The sequence below is a fragment of the Passer domesticus genome, chromosome 28 (assembly GCF_036417665.1).
Source record: "Passer domesticus isolate bPasDom1 chromosome 28, bPasDom1.hap1, whole genome shotgun sequence".
NCBI lineage: Eukaryota > Metazoa > Chordata > Aves > Passeriformes > Passeridae > Passer > Passer domesticus.
In genome coordinates this window covers 4,187,711-4,203,743 of record NC_087501.1, presented here as the reverse complement: position 1 = coordinate 4,203,743, position 16,033 = coordinate 4,187,711, and the positions used below count along the sequence as shown (strand labels likewise).

The 16,033-nt window shown below is 49.4% G+C and overlaps 2 protein-coding genes across 7 annotated transcripts in view; one reads left to right on the top strand and one right to left on the bottom strand.

The window, feature by feature from the left end:
* The window catches only part of LOXL2 (lysyl oxidase like 2), a 59,980-nt gene extending 57,220 nt beyond the window's left edge, over positions 1-2,760 (top strand). For all 3 annotated transcript variants that reach the window (XM_064400230.1, XM_064400232.1, XM_064400231.1), the window contains one exon: positions 1,004-2,760. In XM_064400230.1, coding sequence (XP_064256300.1) covers positions 1,004-1,064 — 61 coding nt within the window. In that variant the 3' untranslated portion in view covers positions 1,065-2,760. The remainder of the gene's footprint in view (positions 1-1,003) is intronic.
* Positions 1,524-15,225, bottom strand: R3HCC1 (R3H domain and coiled-coil containing 1). 4 transcript variants are annotated; one of them, XM_064400234.1, is made up of 8 exons: positions 15,110-15,225; positions 14,369-14,484; positions 13,305-13,442; positions 11,576-12,743; positions 11,262-11,434; positions 8,513-8,583; positions 4,646-4,741; positions 1,524-3,036 (listed from the first exon to the last, which is right to left on the bottom strand). In XM_064400234.1, the coding sequence occupies exons 2-8, from the start codon at positions 14,461-14,463 to the stop codon at positions 2,903-2,905; spliced, it is 1,875 nt and encodes a 624-aa protein (XP_064256304.1). In that variant the 5' UTR covers positions 14,464-14,484; positions 15,110-15,225; the 3' UTR covers positions 1,524-2,902. The 4 variants fall into 4 exon arrangements, with proteins under 4 accessions (XP_064256304.1, XP_064256306.1, XP_064256303.1 ...); XM_064400233.1 differs by lacking the exons at positions 1,524-3,036; positions 4,646-4,741 and adding an exon at positions 4,843-5,536 and having other exon boundaries at positions 11,576-11,973; positions 12,040-12,743; XM_064400236.1 differs by lacking the exons at positions 1,524-3,036; positions 4,646-4,741 and adding an exon at positions 4,829-5,536.
* Positions 15,226-16,033: the final 808 nt, after the last annotated feature.

Sequence of the window (16,033 nt, the reverse complement as noted above, 5' to 3'; positions counted from 1 at the left end):
CCCTCTCCCAGTGATTCCAGGTGTTTTCCCTGCACTCATCCAGTGTTCCCAAGGGTTTTTTCCATGCCCTCCCCATTTTCCAAAGGCTTTTCCCTCGCCTGGTGTTCCCAAGTGCTTTGCCCTCTCCCAGTATTCCCAAGTGTCTTCTCTCTGCTCTCCCCATGTTCCCAAGGGTTTTTTTCCATGCTCTCCCTGTATTCCCAAGAGTTTTTCCCTCTCCTGGTGTTCCCAAGCACTTTTCCCTGCTCACCCTTTCCCAATGTTCCCAAGTGTTTTTCCCATGTTCCCTTGGTGTTCCCAAGGGGTTTTCCCTCTCCCAGTTTTCCCAAGTGTTTTCCCTCTGCTCTCCCCATGTTCCCAGGGGTTTTTTCCATGCTCTCCCCCTGTTCCCAAGAGTTTTTCCCTCTCCTGCTGTTCCCTGCATTTTCCCAATGCTCCCAAGTGTTTTTCCCATGTTCTCTTGGTGTTCCAAAGGGTTTTCCCCTCTCCCAGTGTTCCTGAGGGTTTTTTTCTGTGCTCTCCCAGTGTTCCCAAGGGTTATCCCCTCTCCCAGTGCTCCCAAGTACTTTTCCTGCACTCTTCGTGTTCCCAAGGGTTTTTCCCTCTCCCCATGTTCCCGAGTGGTTTTCCTGTGCTCTCCTGGTGTTCCCAAGTGTTTTCCCTGCGCTCTCCCCATGTTCCCAAGTTTTTCCTTCTCCTGGTTTTCCCAAGTACTTTTCCCTGCTCACTCTGCACTTTCTCAATGTTCCCAAGTGCTTTTCCTGCACTCTCCCAGTGTTCCCAAGGGTTCTTCCCTCTCCCCACGTTCCCGAGTGGTTTTCCTGTGCTCTCCTGGTGTTCCCAAGGGTTTTCCCCGTGCTCTCCCAGTGATCCAGGTCTTTTTCCCTCTCCCAGTGATCCCAAGGGTTTTCCCCGTGTTCCCAAGTGCTTTTCCCAGCCTCTCCCAGTGTTCCCAGTGCTTCTCCCTGTCCTGCTGACCCCTCTCTCCCCGTGGCCCCTCCAGGCGGTTCCTTCAGCGAGGAGACGGAGCAGAAGTTCGACCACTTCAGGGGACTCACAAATAACAACGTGGCTGCCCGGTAGAATTCCCACTAATTTAAGGAAGCCAGGACTCCTGCCCCGGCCCTTCCCGAACCACTGCACCCCAGGAAATGGAGCCTCCACCAAACTCTGAATTTCAGGTGAATCGTTCCTGAAGAAGCCTCCCCCTCCCCAGTTTAGGTGCTCAGGCCACCCCTCGGTGCCTCCTGCAATTCCAGCTCTCCTCAGCTCCAGCTCTTCACCATTCCAAAGATTTCTCCCACATTTTGCAGCACTCCTCGCCTCAGGTTGGGCGCCAGCCACCCCAAAGTGCCTTTATCCTTCACTTCCAAGGCATTATTTGGGAATTCTCAGCTCTTTTCCACTCCTGATGCCCGTTTGTGCTGCTGCTTCCTGCACTCCTCCTCAGCACTGACTCCAGTTTAGCAAGGAAATAGAAAGGAAGGAAAAATTTAAAAAAAAGGAAAAAAAAAAGGAGCAGCTTTTTGTGAGCAGAACAGTGTAAAGCTGAATTTAATACTGCAGTGAAACGCTTGGATCCAACAACGGCCGCGCTCCGGAGGGGAGCAGAACGTGGAATTTCACAGGGAATCTCACAGGGAATCTCATGGAATTTCACAGAGAATCTCATTTGGAATTTCACAGAGAATCTCATATGGAATTTCACAGGGAATTTCACATGGAATCTCACATGGAATCTCACAGGGAATCTCATATGGAATCTCACATGGAATCAAAGCTCCCTGAAGTGACCCCGAACTCAGCAGATTCCCAGGGATGAGGCCTCTGGCCTGGAAATTCCCATCCCACAGGGATCCTCCACCCACCAGGTGCTGTGCCCATCCAAGAACCACCTCCTGGCTGCATATTCCATCTTTTTTTTCGAGGATGAATGATCCCTGTGCACCTTGCAGAGGGAATTTCTGCCTCTCATCCCCAGGGATCTCCCCCTGTGGGAATTCCCGGTGCTCCTCTGTTTGTTTGAGGACACAGAGCTCCAATAAAATCCATTTCCCTGGAAACAAAAAATCACTTTGGAAGCCCTTGGCGTATTTCTCCTCACAATTCCTGGAAGTTTGGGGGTTTTCCCCCCTCTTCTACAATCAAAGTTGCCTGGAATTCCAGCTGATTCCACAGGGGATTCCAAGTGGCTGCAGACTTCCCCCAAACCCCACCTCACAGGGATGTTGTGAGGCTTCGAAATGCAGAAATATTTTGAGTATTTGTCATTTCTCCAGTGCCCCAGAGGGCGGCTGGCAAAGGGTTTTAACCCCTGGCAATGGTAAAATTCCAGTTTTTCCTCAGAATTCCAGACTGCAGCACGAGCAGAGCCTGGGATGGGGGTGGAAGCTCATTTTAAACCCAGCTCTGGGCACACAGGAAAATCCTAATGAGCAGATCCCAACTTTCCTCACCAACAGGGAAGTTCAGGCTCTTGAGACTCTGTAAATAAGTAAAAAATTCCCTAAAGCTTGGATTCACTGCCTGTCAGTTTTCTGGGATATATGAACAGCAACATTACAACAAACGTGGAACAGATTTCTGAACTCCTGCCCTTGCTTAGAGTTGCATTTTGGCCCCAAAAAAATCCTATTTTTCTTACTCTTAATGCCTATTTTTTGTTGGAAAACAGAGCAGGAAGAAGGAATAAAGAAATCCCCTCATTCCTGCAGGTGCCCCAGCTGCTTCGAAACACCCAACAAAGAATTCCAGCACTTCCCAGGGCTCCAAAAAACCCCGAACAAGAATCCCCATTCCCAACTCTCCCTAAAGGAACAGCCCCGTGGCACTGCCTGCTCCGCATGCATTTAATAGCACAGCCATGCTCATCTTTACAGCCTTGCTTTGGGGTTTTTTGGGATTATTCCTCCTGCTCCAAGGGTTCTGGCTGGAAATCCTCGTGCTGCCGGTGCCTCCAGCCCAGGGCGTGGGACACGAGCCTCCGGGCCACCGCCGCGTCCGTCTGCGGCCTCTCCTTGCCCAGCTGCAGCAGCTCTGGGGACGAAAGGGAAACGTTGACCCAGCTGGGGCACGGGCAGGGGGGAATTCCTGGTTAAAATCCCAAAAATCGGCTTTTTTCCCCGCTGTTTCATTCGTTTATCCACATCAAATCTTTCTGTCTCGGTGAATAAATTGGGATTTTTTTCAGGATGATGGAATTTCGTATTTTACATTGTGTGGTCACCATAAAGGTTCAGGGCTCTTCTGCTGTGTGGAAAATTGGTCCCCATCCTTTTCCAGGAATTATTCCTGGCAAAATTCCCAACATCCCATCCCTGTAAACTGACAAAATTCCCAACATGCCATCCCTGTGAACTGACAAAATTCCCAACATCCCATCCCTGTGAACTGACAAAATTCCCAACATCCCATCCCTGTGAACTGACAAATTTCCCATCCTTTCCATGCCTGGAAACACCCAAGCAATTTATCCATTTATCCAATTGAAACTCCGCAAACCAGCTGCCAAAACTCTTAGAAAACAGCAAGGAAAATTTTAAAAAATCTGCATTTTAAATTATATGTAAATATTTCAGATAATTTGGGCAGTCCCATGGTCAGTGCCCTCCATTTCTTGGATTGCTGCAGTTCCATCTGCAAGGAAATCCACCAGAATTTCCCCAAGTCCACAATAATTTAGATATGGGGATTAATTAATTAATTAATCCTTCATCAATTTGCAGTTGTTGTCTGCACAGCAAGAGGGGCTTGCTTTGTTTTTCCAGAAGTTTCATTCATTAAGGGGAAAAAAATTCATTAATTTTTTTTTTTTAAAGAGACACTGTCAGCTAATAAAAATCCAAATTTGTTGAAACTGGATACCAACAGAATTTATGTTTAATTATTACATTTAATTATTAATTAATTAAATAATTGATTAATAATAAATTAAAAATAATTATATTTTCATTTAACCTGATTCAGAATAGTGAATAAATGGAAAAAAAATACTGATGAAGGTGAGATGCAAATAAACCAAATTTTTGGATGTTTCCTTTAAAAGCAGCAGTGCTGACACTCAGGAATTTGTCACTGTGACAGTGTCCCTTTAAAGCACTAAAATTGGAATTTGTTCTGACTGCAGTGAGCTGGAAAACGCCAGGAATTGTTGGTTCAGAGTCTCTGCTGCTGCTGAGGTTCATGGCTTTGCTTTCCTGTGGCAACTGGACCTGATCAATGTGATTGAAAGGCAATGAAATCAATCAATCAATAATCAATCAATGGTAATCAATCAATCAATGGTAATCAATCAACTGATGTTCATGGCTCAGCTTCACCATTTCTCCTTCCTGAATAAAATTATGCCAACCACAAGATTGGCTTTGTCTCCTTTGGATTGCCAGGGGGAGAGGGAAGAGAAAATTCCTGGGGAATTTTGATGGCTCTGCCTGGCAAAAAATCCCAATTCCAGCCCAACCCTTCCCTTCCAGCTGCCCAAAAGAGCAGCAAATTACACCAAAAAACCAGAATTAAATCTGAATTCCAGCAAAATTCCACACTACAGCTCAGTGCCAGGAAATCCATAAAAAACCCAACCAGAAAAATAACGGAATCTGTCATCTGGACCAGGAGAAGTGGGGTGAATTTAGGAATTCTGCCTTACTTGGTCTCTGCAGGGCCTTGAGCTTGGCCTGTTTGCTGGCGTGGATCAGGGGCCGGATCTTCAGGCAGGGGAAACGGCGGCCCAGGGCCTGGGAGGCTGCAGGAAAAAAGGGAATTTACCCCAAAATTCACATCAGGGCACCCAGGGCCTGGGAGGCTGCAGGAAAAAAGGGAATTCACCCCAAAATTCACATCATGGCACCCAGGGCCTGGGAGGCTGCAGGAAAAAAGGGAATTTACCCCAAAATTCACATTATGATATCCTGGAACCCAGGGCCTGGGAGGCTGCAGGGAAAAAGGGAATTTACCCCAAAATTCACATCAGGGCACCCAGGGCCTGGGAGGCTGCAGGAAAAAAGGGAATTCACCCCAAAATTCACATCAGGGCACCCAGGGCCTGGGAGGCTGCAGGAAAAAAGGGAATTCACCCCAAAATTCACATCATGGCACCCAGGGCCTGGGAGGCTGCAGGAAAAAAGGGAATTTACCCCAAAATTCACATCAGGGCACCCAGGGCCTGGGAGGCTGCAGGAAAAAAGGGAATTCACCCCAAAATTCACATCATGGCACCCAGGGCCTGGGAGGCTGCAGGAAAAAAGGGAATTTACCCCAAAATTCACATCAGGGCACCCAGGGCCTGGGAGGCTGCAGGAAAAAAGGGAATTTACCCCAAAATTCACATCAGGGCACCCAGGGCCTGGGAGGCTGCAGGAAAAAAGGGAATTTACCCCAAAATTCACATCAGGGCACCCAGGGCCTGGGAGGCTGCAGGAAAAAAGGGAATTTACCCCAAAATTCACATCAGGGCACCCAGGGCCTGGGAGGCTGCAGGAAAAAAGGGAATTAACCCCAAAATTCACATCATGGCACCTGGAACCCAGGGCCTGGGAGGCTGCAGGCACACAAAGGGATGGAATTAACCCCAAAATTCACATGAAGCTGTGCTGGAGCCCCGGGCACAGGGGAGGTTTCTCTGCCTGTCCTGACCCCCAGCAGAACTCTGCCTTTAACTCCACCCATGGAGAAAGCTCCCAAGGCTTTGGGATGAACTGGGATCCATGAGTGTGAAACAGATCGTGGTGTAGCTGATCACAGTGAGAACTTGGGGGTTTTGGTAGGGAAAAAAAGTTTAGTGTGGAAAAACTTAATATGGAAAAGAAAGTTTAGTATGGAAAAAAACGTTTAGTATGGAAAAAGTTTAGTATGGAAAAGAAAGTTTAGTATGGAGAAAGTTTTTAGTACAGAAAAAAGAAGTTTATTATGGAAGAAAAAGTTTAGTGTGGAAGAAAATGGTTAGGATAAAGGAAAAATTTAGTAGGAAAGAAAAAGTTTAGTATGGAGGAAAAAGTTCAGTGTGGAGGAAAAAGTTTAGGATGGGAAAAAATGTTTAGGATGGGAAAAGTTTAGGATGGGAAAAGTTTAGGATGGAGGAAATGGTATAGAAGTTTAGGATGGAAAAAAGTTTAGGATGGAAAAAAGTTTAGTGTGGAGGAAAAAGTTCAGTATGGAGGAAAAAGTGTTTAGTATGGAAGAAAAATTTAGTATGGAAGAAAAATTTAGTATGGAAAAAGCTTATTATGGAAGAAATGGTTTAGTGTGGAAGAAAAAGTTTAGGATGGAGAAAAATTGAGTGTGGAGGAAAAAGTTTAGGATGGAGAAAAAAGTTTAGGGTGGAAAGAAAAGTTTAGCATGGAAAAAGTTTAGTATGGAGTAAAAAATTTAGTATAGAAGAAGTTTAGTATGGAAAAAATGTTTATTGTGGAGGAAAAAGTTTAGTGTGGAAAGAAAAGTTCAGTAGAAAAAAAAAGTTTAGCATGGAAAAAATTTAGGATGGAGGAAAAAGTTTAATATAGAAGAAGTTTAGGATGGAAAAAAAAGTTCAGTGTGGAGGAAAAGGTTTAGTGTGGAGGAAAAAATTCAGTATGGAAAAAAAAGTTTAGGATGGAGGAAAAAGTTCTGTGTTTTCAGAATGGAGGTGGGCAGGAGACAAGATGGAGGATTTTGGGCATTGTCTGATCTCCTTGTTCTTCACCTGCTCCATTTCTGCATTAGACTGTGATAGTGATTCATTAGAAAGAACCACTAAGGCACACAAATAATTAGTTATTGGTAGAAGGGTAGAAATAAAACACATTACAGGAGTTAATTGGAAAAAACAGCTTTAAAAGACCTCGACTCTGTGTCTGGTGACTTTTGGTGCCTTCTCTTTGTACACCAAGTCTGAGATGTAGAGAGCTTTTAATCAGAGAGAAATAAACAAGAACCTAAACTGGAAAACCAAAAATCCATCCATCCCTCATTCCTAACACAAAAATCTTTAAAGATCTTAAAAAAACCCCAAAAAAAGTTTCCACAATGGTACAAAAATCCTGTCCATTCCTCAATCCTAACACAAAAATCTTTAAAGATCTCTAAAAAAACCACAAAAAAAGCCTCCAGAATGGTACAAAAATCTCATCCATCCCTCATTCCTAACACAAAAATCTTTAAAGATTTCAAAAAAATCACAAAAAAGTTCCCACAATGGTACAAATTCCTGTCCATCTCTCATTCCTAACACAAAACTCTTCAAAGATCTCAAAAAACCCCCAAAAAAGTTTCCACAATGGTACAAATTCCTGTCCATCCCTCATTCCTACCACAAAAATATTTAAAGATCTCAAAAAAAACCACAAAAAAGTTTCCAGACTGGTACAAAAATCCCGTCCATCCCTCACTCCTAACACAAAACTCCTCAAAGATGTCCCCATCAAAAACTGCACCAAAAGCCCGAACCCACTCCGTGACCTCCGCGTTTGCTCCGGGCTGAGCTCATGGTGGGAACCTCAGCAGCAATCCCAAAAACCAGGAAAAAACAGGTTTTTAAAAGAATTTTGGCACTTTGAGAGGAAATCCCACCTCAAAGAGCAGAACCTGCTGGGATGTGAGAGGAACCGCCCAGGGCTGGCTCTGAGCTCACCTGGGGTTTGTCCTCCCAAAAAAATGAGTTTATCTGGATTTGTGGTGCCATCCCCACTCCCAATATCCCTGGGAGGTGACTGGATGTTCACTGGATTTTTTCAAGTCATAAAAGACAAAAAATGGGGGGAAAAAAGTGAAAAGCCACTTTATTATCATTATTATTATTAGTTATTTCTAAGAATGCAAACAGCTGCATCCAAGGCAATTAAAAACCAGTTTCCACATTCCAGCTTCCCAAAACCCTTCCAGGATGGAAAGGAGCAGGAAAAAAATTAAAATAAAATAAAAAAAATAAAATATGAAAAAATAGAATATAAAATAAATAAAATATAAAAAGTAACATTATATAACAATTTAAATAAAATATAATAAAATATAAAAATATTTAAATGAAATACAAAAAGTAAAATATAGACAAATAAAATATAAAAATATTTAAAATAAAATATAATAGAATAGAATAAAATTTTAAATAGAATACAAAAATAAATATTAAAATATATAAGAAATTAGAATAAAATAGAATAAAATAAAATAATAGAATAAAATAGAACAGAATAAAATAGAATAGAATAAAATAGAATAGAATAAAATAAAATAGAATAAAATAAAATAGAATAAAATAAAATAGAATAAAATAAAAGAGAATAACATAAAATAAAAGAAGAAAATAAATTAAAATAGAAGAAAATAAAATAATAAAATAAAATAGAAGAAAATACAATAATAAAATTTTTAAAATAAAATAAATAAAATAAAATAAAATAAAATAAAATAAAATAAAATAAAATAAAATAAAATAAAATAAAATAAAATAAAATAAAACAAAACAAATCCCTCTGCCCAGCAGCTGAGGGCCCTGGGCAGGGGCTGGGGACTCCGGGTGCCCCAGTCCCACCCCCAGTACCTGTGGAGAGGCTGGAGAAGATTCCCAGGGCGTGGGTATCATCCACCCACTGGATTTTGAAGCCGCTCTCGCTGCAAGAAAAGAGAATAATTTGAATTAATGTCAAGAAAAACGAAGCCCAAACAAAACCCAGCAGCCCAGGAGGGGTTTTCTGTGGGTTGTGGAGTTTCCCAAAGCATTATTCCCATTTTCAATGGGGAAAGGGCAGGAAAAGAAGGGAAAAAGGACATTAAATGTGAGATTACCCCAAATTCTCCTTTTCCTCTCAAACCCAACCTCAGTTTCAGGGACTGGCTTCTAGCACCAAAACAATGACATTTCTGAAGTGCTCCCCAGGCATAAAAATAAAAACCAAGGGATTTATGAAGTGGTTTTGGGGTGAAATCTCAAAAAGAGTCAATGGGAAATGGGAATTTGAGAGCAGGAATTCAAAAATATTCCTAATATTCAATATTCAAGCCTAATAAACTAAAAAATATTCAAAAAGATTCCAATCCTAGTGGATCTGTCCTTTTCCAGCTCTGCTTCACTTCCAGAGAGTAGAAAAAGAAATTTGAGGAAGCACACAATGCAGGAAGAATTATTTAAATATCATTAAAATATAAATGTAAACCATTAAATACAAATTATTCTTTCAAAGAACAATTTAAATATAATTTTTAAATGTAGTTTATTTGGTTTAATTGAAGGGATCTGTAGAAGGAATTTTCCCACCTAATCCAGGAATTATCCCAAAAGAGGGAGAGGAAAACAAGAGAGGAAGTCAGAGCTGGACCCAGATCTGCCCTCACTGAAGAATTACTTAAAATATAGTTTTAAGTAATAATTTAAATATAATTTTAAATGTAATTTATTTATTTATTTGGTTTAATTGATCTCTAGAGGGAATTTTCCCATCTAATCCAGGAATTGTCTCAAAAGAGGGGGAAGAAAACAGTAGAACTCAGCTCTGCCCTCACTGAAAAATGATTTCAAATATAATTTTTAAGAATAATTTAATTTTAAAATGTTGTTTATTTGGTTTAATTGAAGGGATCTGTAGAGGGAATTTTCCCATCTAATCCAGGAATTTTCCCAAGAGAGGAAAACAGGGAAAGGTGTTTTCCAGGAATCAGAGCTGGACCCAGCTGTGCCTCACTGAACCTGGGTCTGTCTCCAATCCAAGCTCGTTCCCCGGATTTCCCCAATTCCATCCCCAGGACTGAGCCCTTCTCCTTGGAAACTCTGATGGAATCACTCGGGAGCCAACAAAAATGTCTCCAAAAAAGCACCAAATATCTCCACCTGGATGGAGCCAGCCAGGCCTGGCTGTGGAGAACGGGGGAGGCAGAGCCTGGGGTAAAGCTGGGCTTTAAACCAGGCCTAAACTGCAGGAAAAGCTGAGGGGAAGGTGAAACTAAAACTCAGAATTTGGGTGCCAGAGCTGTGGAGTAAAGCTGGGCTTTAAACCAGGACTAAACTGCAGGAAAAGCCAAGGGGAAAAATTCAGAAAAATAAAATTCAGAATTTGGGTGCCAGAGCCATGGAGCAAAGCTGGGCTTTAAACCAGGCCTAAACTGCAGGAAAAGCCAAGGGGAAGGTGAAACTAAAACTCAGAATTTGGGTACCAGAGCCATGCAGCAAAGCTGGGCTTTAAACCAGGCCTGAACTGCAGGAAAAGCCCCTTTGAGGCACACAGAGAGGAGAAGGTGAAACTAAAATTCAGAATTTGGATGCTAGAGCCCTGGAGCAAAGCTGGGCTTTAAACCAGGCCTAAACTGCAAGCAAAGCCCCTTTGCGGCACACAGAGAGGAGAAGGTGAAACTAAAATTCAGAATTTGGATGCTAGAGCCCTGGAGCAAAGCTGGGCTTTAAACCAGGCCTAAACTGCAGGCAAAGCCCCTTTGAGGCACACAAAGAGGTGAAACTAAAACTCAGAATTTTGTAGCCAGAAACGTGGAGTAAAGCTGGCTTTAAACCAGGCCTAAACTGCAGGAAAAGCTGAGGGGAAGATGAAACTAAAATTCAGAATTTGGGTGCCAGAAATGTGGAGTAAAGCTGGGCTTTAAACCAGGACTAAAATGCAGGCAAAGCCAAGGGGACGGTGAAACTAAAACTCAGAATTTGGGTGCCAGAGCCCTGGGGTAAAGCCGGGCTTTAAACTAGGATTAAACTACGGGAGAAGTCCATTTGAGGCACACAGAGAGGGGAAGGTGAAACTAAAACTCAGAATTTTGTAGCCAGAAACGTGGAGTAAAGCTGGGCTTTAAACCAGACCTAAACTGCAGGACCCCTTTGAGGCACACAAGAGGGGAAGGTAAAACTAAAATTCAGAATTTGGATGCCAGAGCCCTGGGGCAAAGCCGGGCTTTAAACCAGGCCTAAACTGCAGGAAAAGCTGAGGGCAAGGTGAAACTAAAACTCAGAATTTTGTAGCCAGAAACATGGAGCAAAGCTGGGCTTTAAACCAGGCCTAAACTGCAGGAAAAGCTGAGGGCAAGGTGAAACTAAAACTCAGAATTTTGTAGCCAGAAACATGGAGCAAAGCTGGGCTTTAAACCAGGCCTAAACTACAGGAAAAGCCGAGGGGAAGGTAAAACTAAAATTCAGATTTTGGATGCCAGAGCCCTGGAGCAAAGCTGGGCTTTAAACCAGGCCTAAACTGCAGGCAAAGCCCCTTTGAGGCACACAGGGAGGCGAAACTCAGAATCTGCAGCCAGTGGCAGGCTGGCTGCGCTCCCGGCCCTGCTCAGCTCCCCCGGTCACTCACTGGAAATCCGAGAACATTTCCATCAGATCCTCGGTTTTCAGCGACGAGGGGAAGTCGTAGATCTCGGTGACGTGGCCCAAGTCGCCCTCGCTGAGCTGGGCCTCTCCGTGGCCGGCACAATCCACGCTGATCCTCTCGATGCTGATGTCCTTCACCGTCAAATTCCCCACGATCTGCGAGGATCAAACCAAGGGTTCAAAACCAAACCAGGAGCCAGGCTCCATTCCGTCCCCTCACCTCAGCCAGCCCCACACGGAATCTCCTCCCGGGAGCGACTCCTTCCCCCTTTTCCCAGATTTCCCCTCAATAATCACCTCTGCCAGGAGCTCTGCCGTGCAGTCGTCCTCGAGGCCGCTCTGCCGTGTCCCCTCTCTGTCCCCTGCAGCCAAATCCAGGCCCCTGCCCAGCGCCTCGGCCACATCCGAGCCCTCCTTGTCCTCCTCTTCCTCCTTCCCGCCACGGAGCGGCTCCGGAGCAGCCAGAGCCTCACCTGGGCCTTCCAGAACCTTCTGCGGGGGTTCCTGCTCCACCTGCCCAGCGCTGGGGCTCTGCTGCGGGGGAACACCCCAGCCTGCCTCGGAATTCCGGGGATCCTGCTCTCCAGGGGGGGACTGGCTCCTGCTGCCCTCCAGGGCCTGCGCTTCCAGGGCTGGGGGGTCTGTCACTGCCGGGTCTGTCACTGCCGGGTCTGTCACTGCCGGGTCTGTCTCAGGTGGGTCTGTCACAGCCGGGTCTGTCACAGCCAGGTCTGTCTCAGGTGGATCTGTCACTGTCACAGGTGTGTCTGTCACTGTCACAGGCGGGTCTGTCCTGCTGCCACCATGGTTTTCCAAAGGCACGGAGCTTCTCCCACACTCCGACCCTCCGCAATCCCGGCCGGATTGGTTCTCCTCTTGCAGCTGGCCCTGGAATTCGCTGCCTTCTGGAATGGTGCTGCCGGCGTGGCTCGACTCTTCCTCTCCTGCCTCGGGTGGGTGTTTGTTGAGTGCAGAAGATGTGGAATGGGAACAGTCTTTATCCCGACTTCCCTGCTCACAGGAATCGCCGCCATTCCCTAAGGATGGCACCTGCTCCTCACACAGAGGATGCTCAGCGCTGCCTTTTCCCGGGACGTGCTCTTCCTTGCCAGGGCTGCCTCCTCCCTTGCCCAGCTCCCGCTGGGTGTCCCCGATGGAATTCCTGGGGCAGCTTTCACCTCCTGGAGCCGCGTCCCCGTCGGGCTCCGCCTCGGGGCTGTCCCGCTCCCTCCAATTCGCCTTTCTCCGGATCCCTTTGGGCACGTACAGGGCTTTCTCTGGCTTCCTCCTGGGCGGCCTGGTGATCCTGCCCGAGCCCACGGAGGCGCGGGAGCTGTCCCCGTGGGGGTCCCCGGCGTGGCGCGGCCGGGCGCCCCGGCCCCCCCGGCCCCAGGGCTGCGCCGGGCGCGGCGGCCGGGCGGGGTTGGCCCCGGGTTTTTGGTCGCTCGAGGTCTCGCTGGGAAGCCTGGGAAGGAGGGGATGGTGAGAAGGGAAGCACAGGGATGTGGGGCTTGCCAGAGGAAAAGGAGGAGCATCAAATTCCCAAAGGGAAAATCCCGCTGTTCCTTAGGGTCTGGGAGGTGCCATTGGTAACGGAGACCTTAAATGGGACAGGGTGACTGTGTGCTTGATCCGAGGGCTGGAGACCCTCTGGAGCCAGGCTGAGAGAGCTGGGAAAGCTCCAGGGAGAGCTCAGAGCCCTTCCAGAGCCTGAAGGGGCTCCAGGAGAGCTGGAGAGGGACTGGGAACAAGGGATGGAGGGACAGGACCCAGGGAATGGCTCCCACTGCCAGAGGGCAGGGATGGATGGGAGATTGGGAGGGAATTCCCAGAGAAGCTGTGGCTGCCCCTGGATCCCTGGAGGTGTCCAAGGCCAGGCTGGACAGGGCCTGGAGCAGCCTGGCACAGTGGGAGGTGTCCCCAGAAGGTGACAAAGGGTGGCACTGGGATCAGTTTCAGGTCCCTCCCAAACCATTCCAGGATTCCACGATCATTGTCAGCCCTGGCCCAGTGGAGCACAGCTCACCTGACAGCAGAGTGACAAATGACTGTCCTCCTCCTCCAGCCCTCTCCCACCGAGAAGCTGCTCAGCAATTCCATGTTTTCCACAGTCCGGTGGATCAGGTACCTGAGGCGGCTGGACAGGGGTGGGAACAGGAGCACTCTGAAAGGAGAGAGGGCTCAGGCATCAGAAACATGCAGGAAGGGATGGGAATGATGGAAAAATGTAATAACCTCATTCCCGGGTCATTCCCAGCACGGGATTTAAATCAGGAAAAAGCCAAGCAGGACTTGATGATATTAAAGAGCACAAATGTCTTCCCAGATTTGCAGCCATACACATTTTACACATCAAATGGAGAGTGGGGAGGCTGGGAATGCCTGAGCCCAAGGCTTTGGCCTGGACCCCAATTCCTGCTGTATCCATATGGGAAAGGCTGGGAAGCACCAGCAGAAAGCTGTGACTGACCCCCTGCCTCCCAGGCTGAGTCTAATTTCATTCCTCTCTCAACAACATCTATCTTATTCTATAACACTTCTAAATCAGTATTTATCTCAAAATTTATATACAAATATATACTATATAAACCTTCTATCAAACTTTAAAATTTCTCTACAAATCCAGTTCCCACACGGAAACCAGGAATAAACCAAGAATGGATAAATAAACTCCACGTTCAATGTCACTGCTGCCCCACAGTTTGTCCCCGAGTGTTCGACAATGGCACAGGGAATTTCTTTGCCAAACACTTTATTAAAAAAAAGCACTGAAACAAATATTTAAGGTCACGACAAGCTGGCAGGGAGCTCAGCTCAGCACTGCCACCCCTGCTCCTGAGCAGCACCCTGGCGCCGGCCACCTCAAGGGCTCCAAAGGTCACCGGACTGGGAACAGATCCAGGTGAGCCCAGGATGAGCAAAAGCCACCAATGGCCACAAAACCCTGCTAGAAGGTGTGACCAGGGGAGGGGATCCCACACAATCCCAGCACTGGAGCTCCGCAGCCGGACCCCAAACGCTGCTGCTTTCACCCCAAAAAACGACGCAAAGCCCGAGCCCGAGGTGCCCAGGTGTCCCTGCAGCTCCCACCGGTGGTGCTGGCCCTGCACCATGAAGTGCTCCAGCTCCTCCGCGATCCTGCCCACGAACTCATCCTCGCTGGGCGACAGGAAAACGCCATCCATGGAGCACAGCGCCAGGGCGGCCTGCGAGGGACAGGCACACGTGGGGAGAGGGACAGGGCACACGTGGGGAGAGGGACAGGGCACACGTGGGGAGAGGGACAGGGACAGCCACGACCCCCCGACCCCCCGCCCATGGGTGCCCAACATCCCCTAAAAATCTCACCCACCCCTGTACTGGCTCCGTCTGCACCCCCATATCCCCATCCCTGGCCATCCCAAAACCCCCTGCCCAGCCATCCCAAAATCCCCCATCCCTGGGCATCCCGAAACCCCCCGCCCCGGCCATCCCAAAACCCCCCGCCCCGGCCATCCCAAAATCCCCCATCCCTGGGCATCCCAAAACCCCCCGCCCCGGCCATCCCCAAACCCCCTGCCCCGGCCATCCCCAGCATCTCTGCACTGCGTTATCCCCCTTTCCCGGACACCCCATCCCGCTCTCCGCATGCCCCTGCCCCCCCTTCTCCCAGCGCACCCCAGCGCCACGTGCTGCCTCCCGTCCCCACCACCACCACCATCATCATCATCACCACCGCACCGCCGAGCCCCCATCGCCCCCATCCCCGCCGGACCCACGGCTCCCCCGCTCCCGCAGCCCCGGTGTCCCCCGGCTCCGCCCGCCCCGGCCGGGGTCCCGCCGCGTCCTCACCGCCAGGCCCGGCCGAGCAGCGGATACCGGCGGGGCGCCTGCGCCCGGCCCCGGCTCCTCCCGCCCGGCCCCGGCTCCTCCCGCCCGGCCCCGGCTCCACCCGCTCGATCCCGGCTCCTCCCGGCCGGCCCCAGCTCCACCCGCCCGATCCCGGCTCCTCCCGCCCGGCCCCGGCTCCACCCGCTCGATCCCGGCTCCTCCCGGCCGGCCCCGGCTCCACCCGCTCGATCCCGGCTCCTCCCGCCCGGCCCCGGCTCCACCCGCTCGATCCCGGCTCCTCCCGGCCGGCCCCGGCTCCTCCCGCCCGGCCCCGGCTCCTCCCGCTCGATCCCGGCTCCACCCGCCCGGCCCCGGCTTCTCCAGTCTGGTTCTGGCTCCTCCCGCTCGATCCCGGCTCCTCCCGCCCGGCCCCGGCTCCTCCCGGCCGGCCCCGGCTCCTCCCGCCCGGCCCCGGCTCCACCCGCTCGATCCCGGCTCCTCCCGCCCGGCCCCGGCTCCTCCCGCCCGGCCCCGGCTCCACCCGCTCGATCCCGGCTCCTCCCGCCCGGCCCCGGCTCCACCCGCTCGATCCCGGCTCCTCCCGGCCGGCCCCGGCTCCTCCCGCCCGGCCCCGGCTCCTCCCGCTCGATCCCGGCTCCACCCGCCCGGCCCCGGCTTCTCCAGTCTGGTTCTGGCTCCTCCCGCTCGATCCCGGCTCCTCCCGTCTGACGGTCGCTTTTCCGTCCCCGTCCCGGCTCGTCCCGCTCTATCTGGGCTCCTCCCGGCCTGTCCTGGCTCTTCTCCCTCATCCCAGTTCTGTCCCGGTTCTTCCTCCCCGTCCCGGCTCCATCCCCTCTGCTGCCGGCGGAGCTCCCGGCTCGGCTCTCCCGAACCCTCCGGGCAGCTCCATCCCGCTCTCCCCGTCCGGCTCCGAGCGCTCCCGGA

Excerpts from the sequence above, each read along its gene's own strand:
- R3HCC1 (XM_064400236.1), bottom strand. The coding sequence starts at position 14,463 with ATGGATGGCGTTTTCCTGTCGCCCAGCGAGGATGAGTTCGTGGGCAGG. Across the intron at positions 8,584-11,261 it reads GAAATGTTCTCGGATTTCCA|CGAGAGCGGCTTCAAAATCC; the intron begins GTGAGTGACCGG and ends CTTTTCTTGCAG. Across the intron at positions 5,537-8,512 it reads CTTCTCCAGCCTCTCCACAG|CCTCCCAGGCCCTGGGTTCC; the intron begins GTACTGGGGGTG and ends GTGTGCCTGCAG.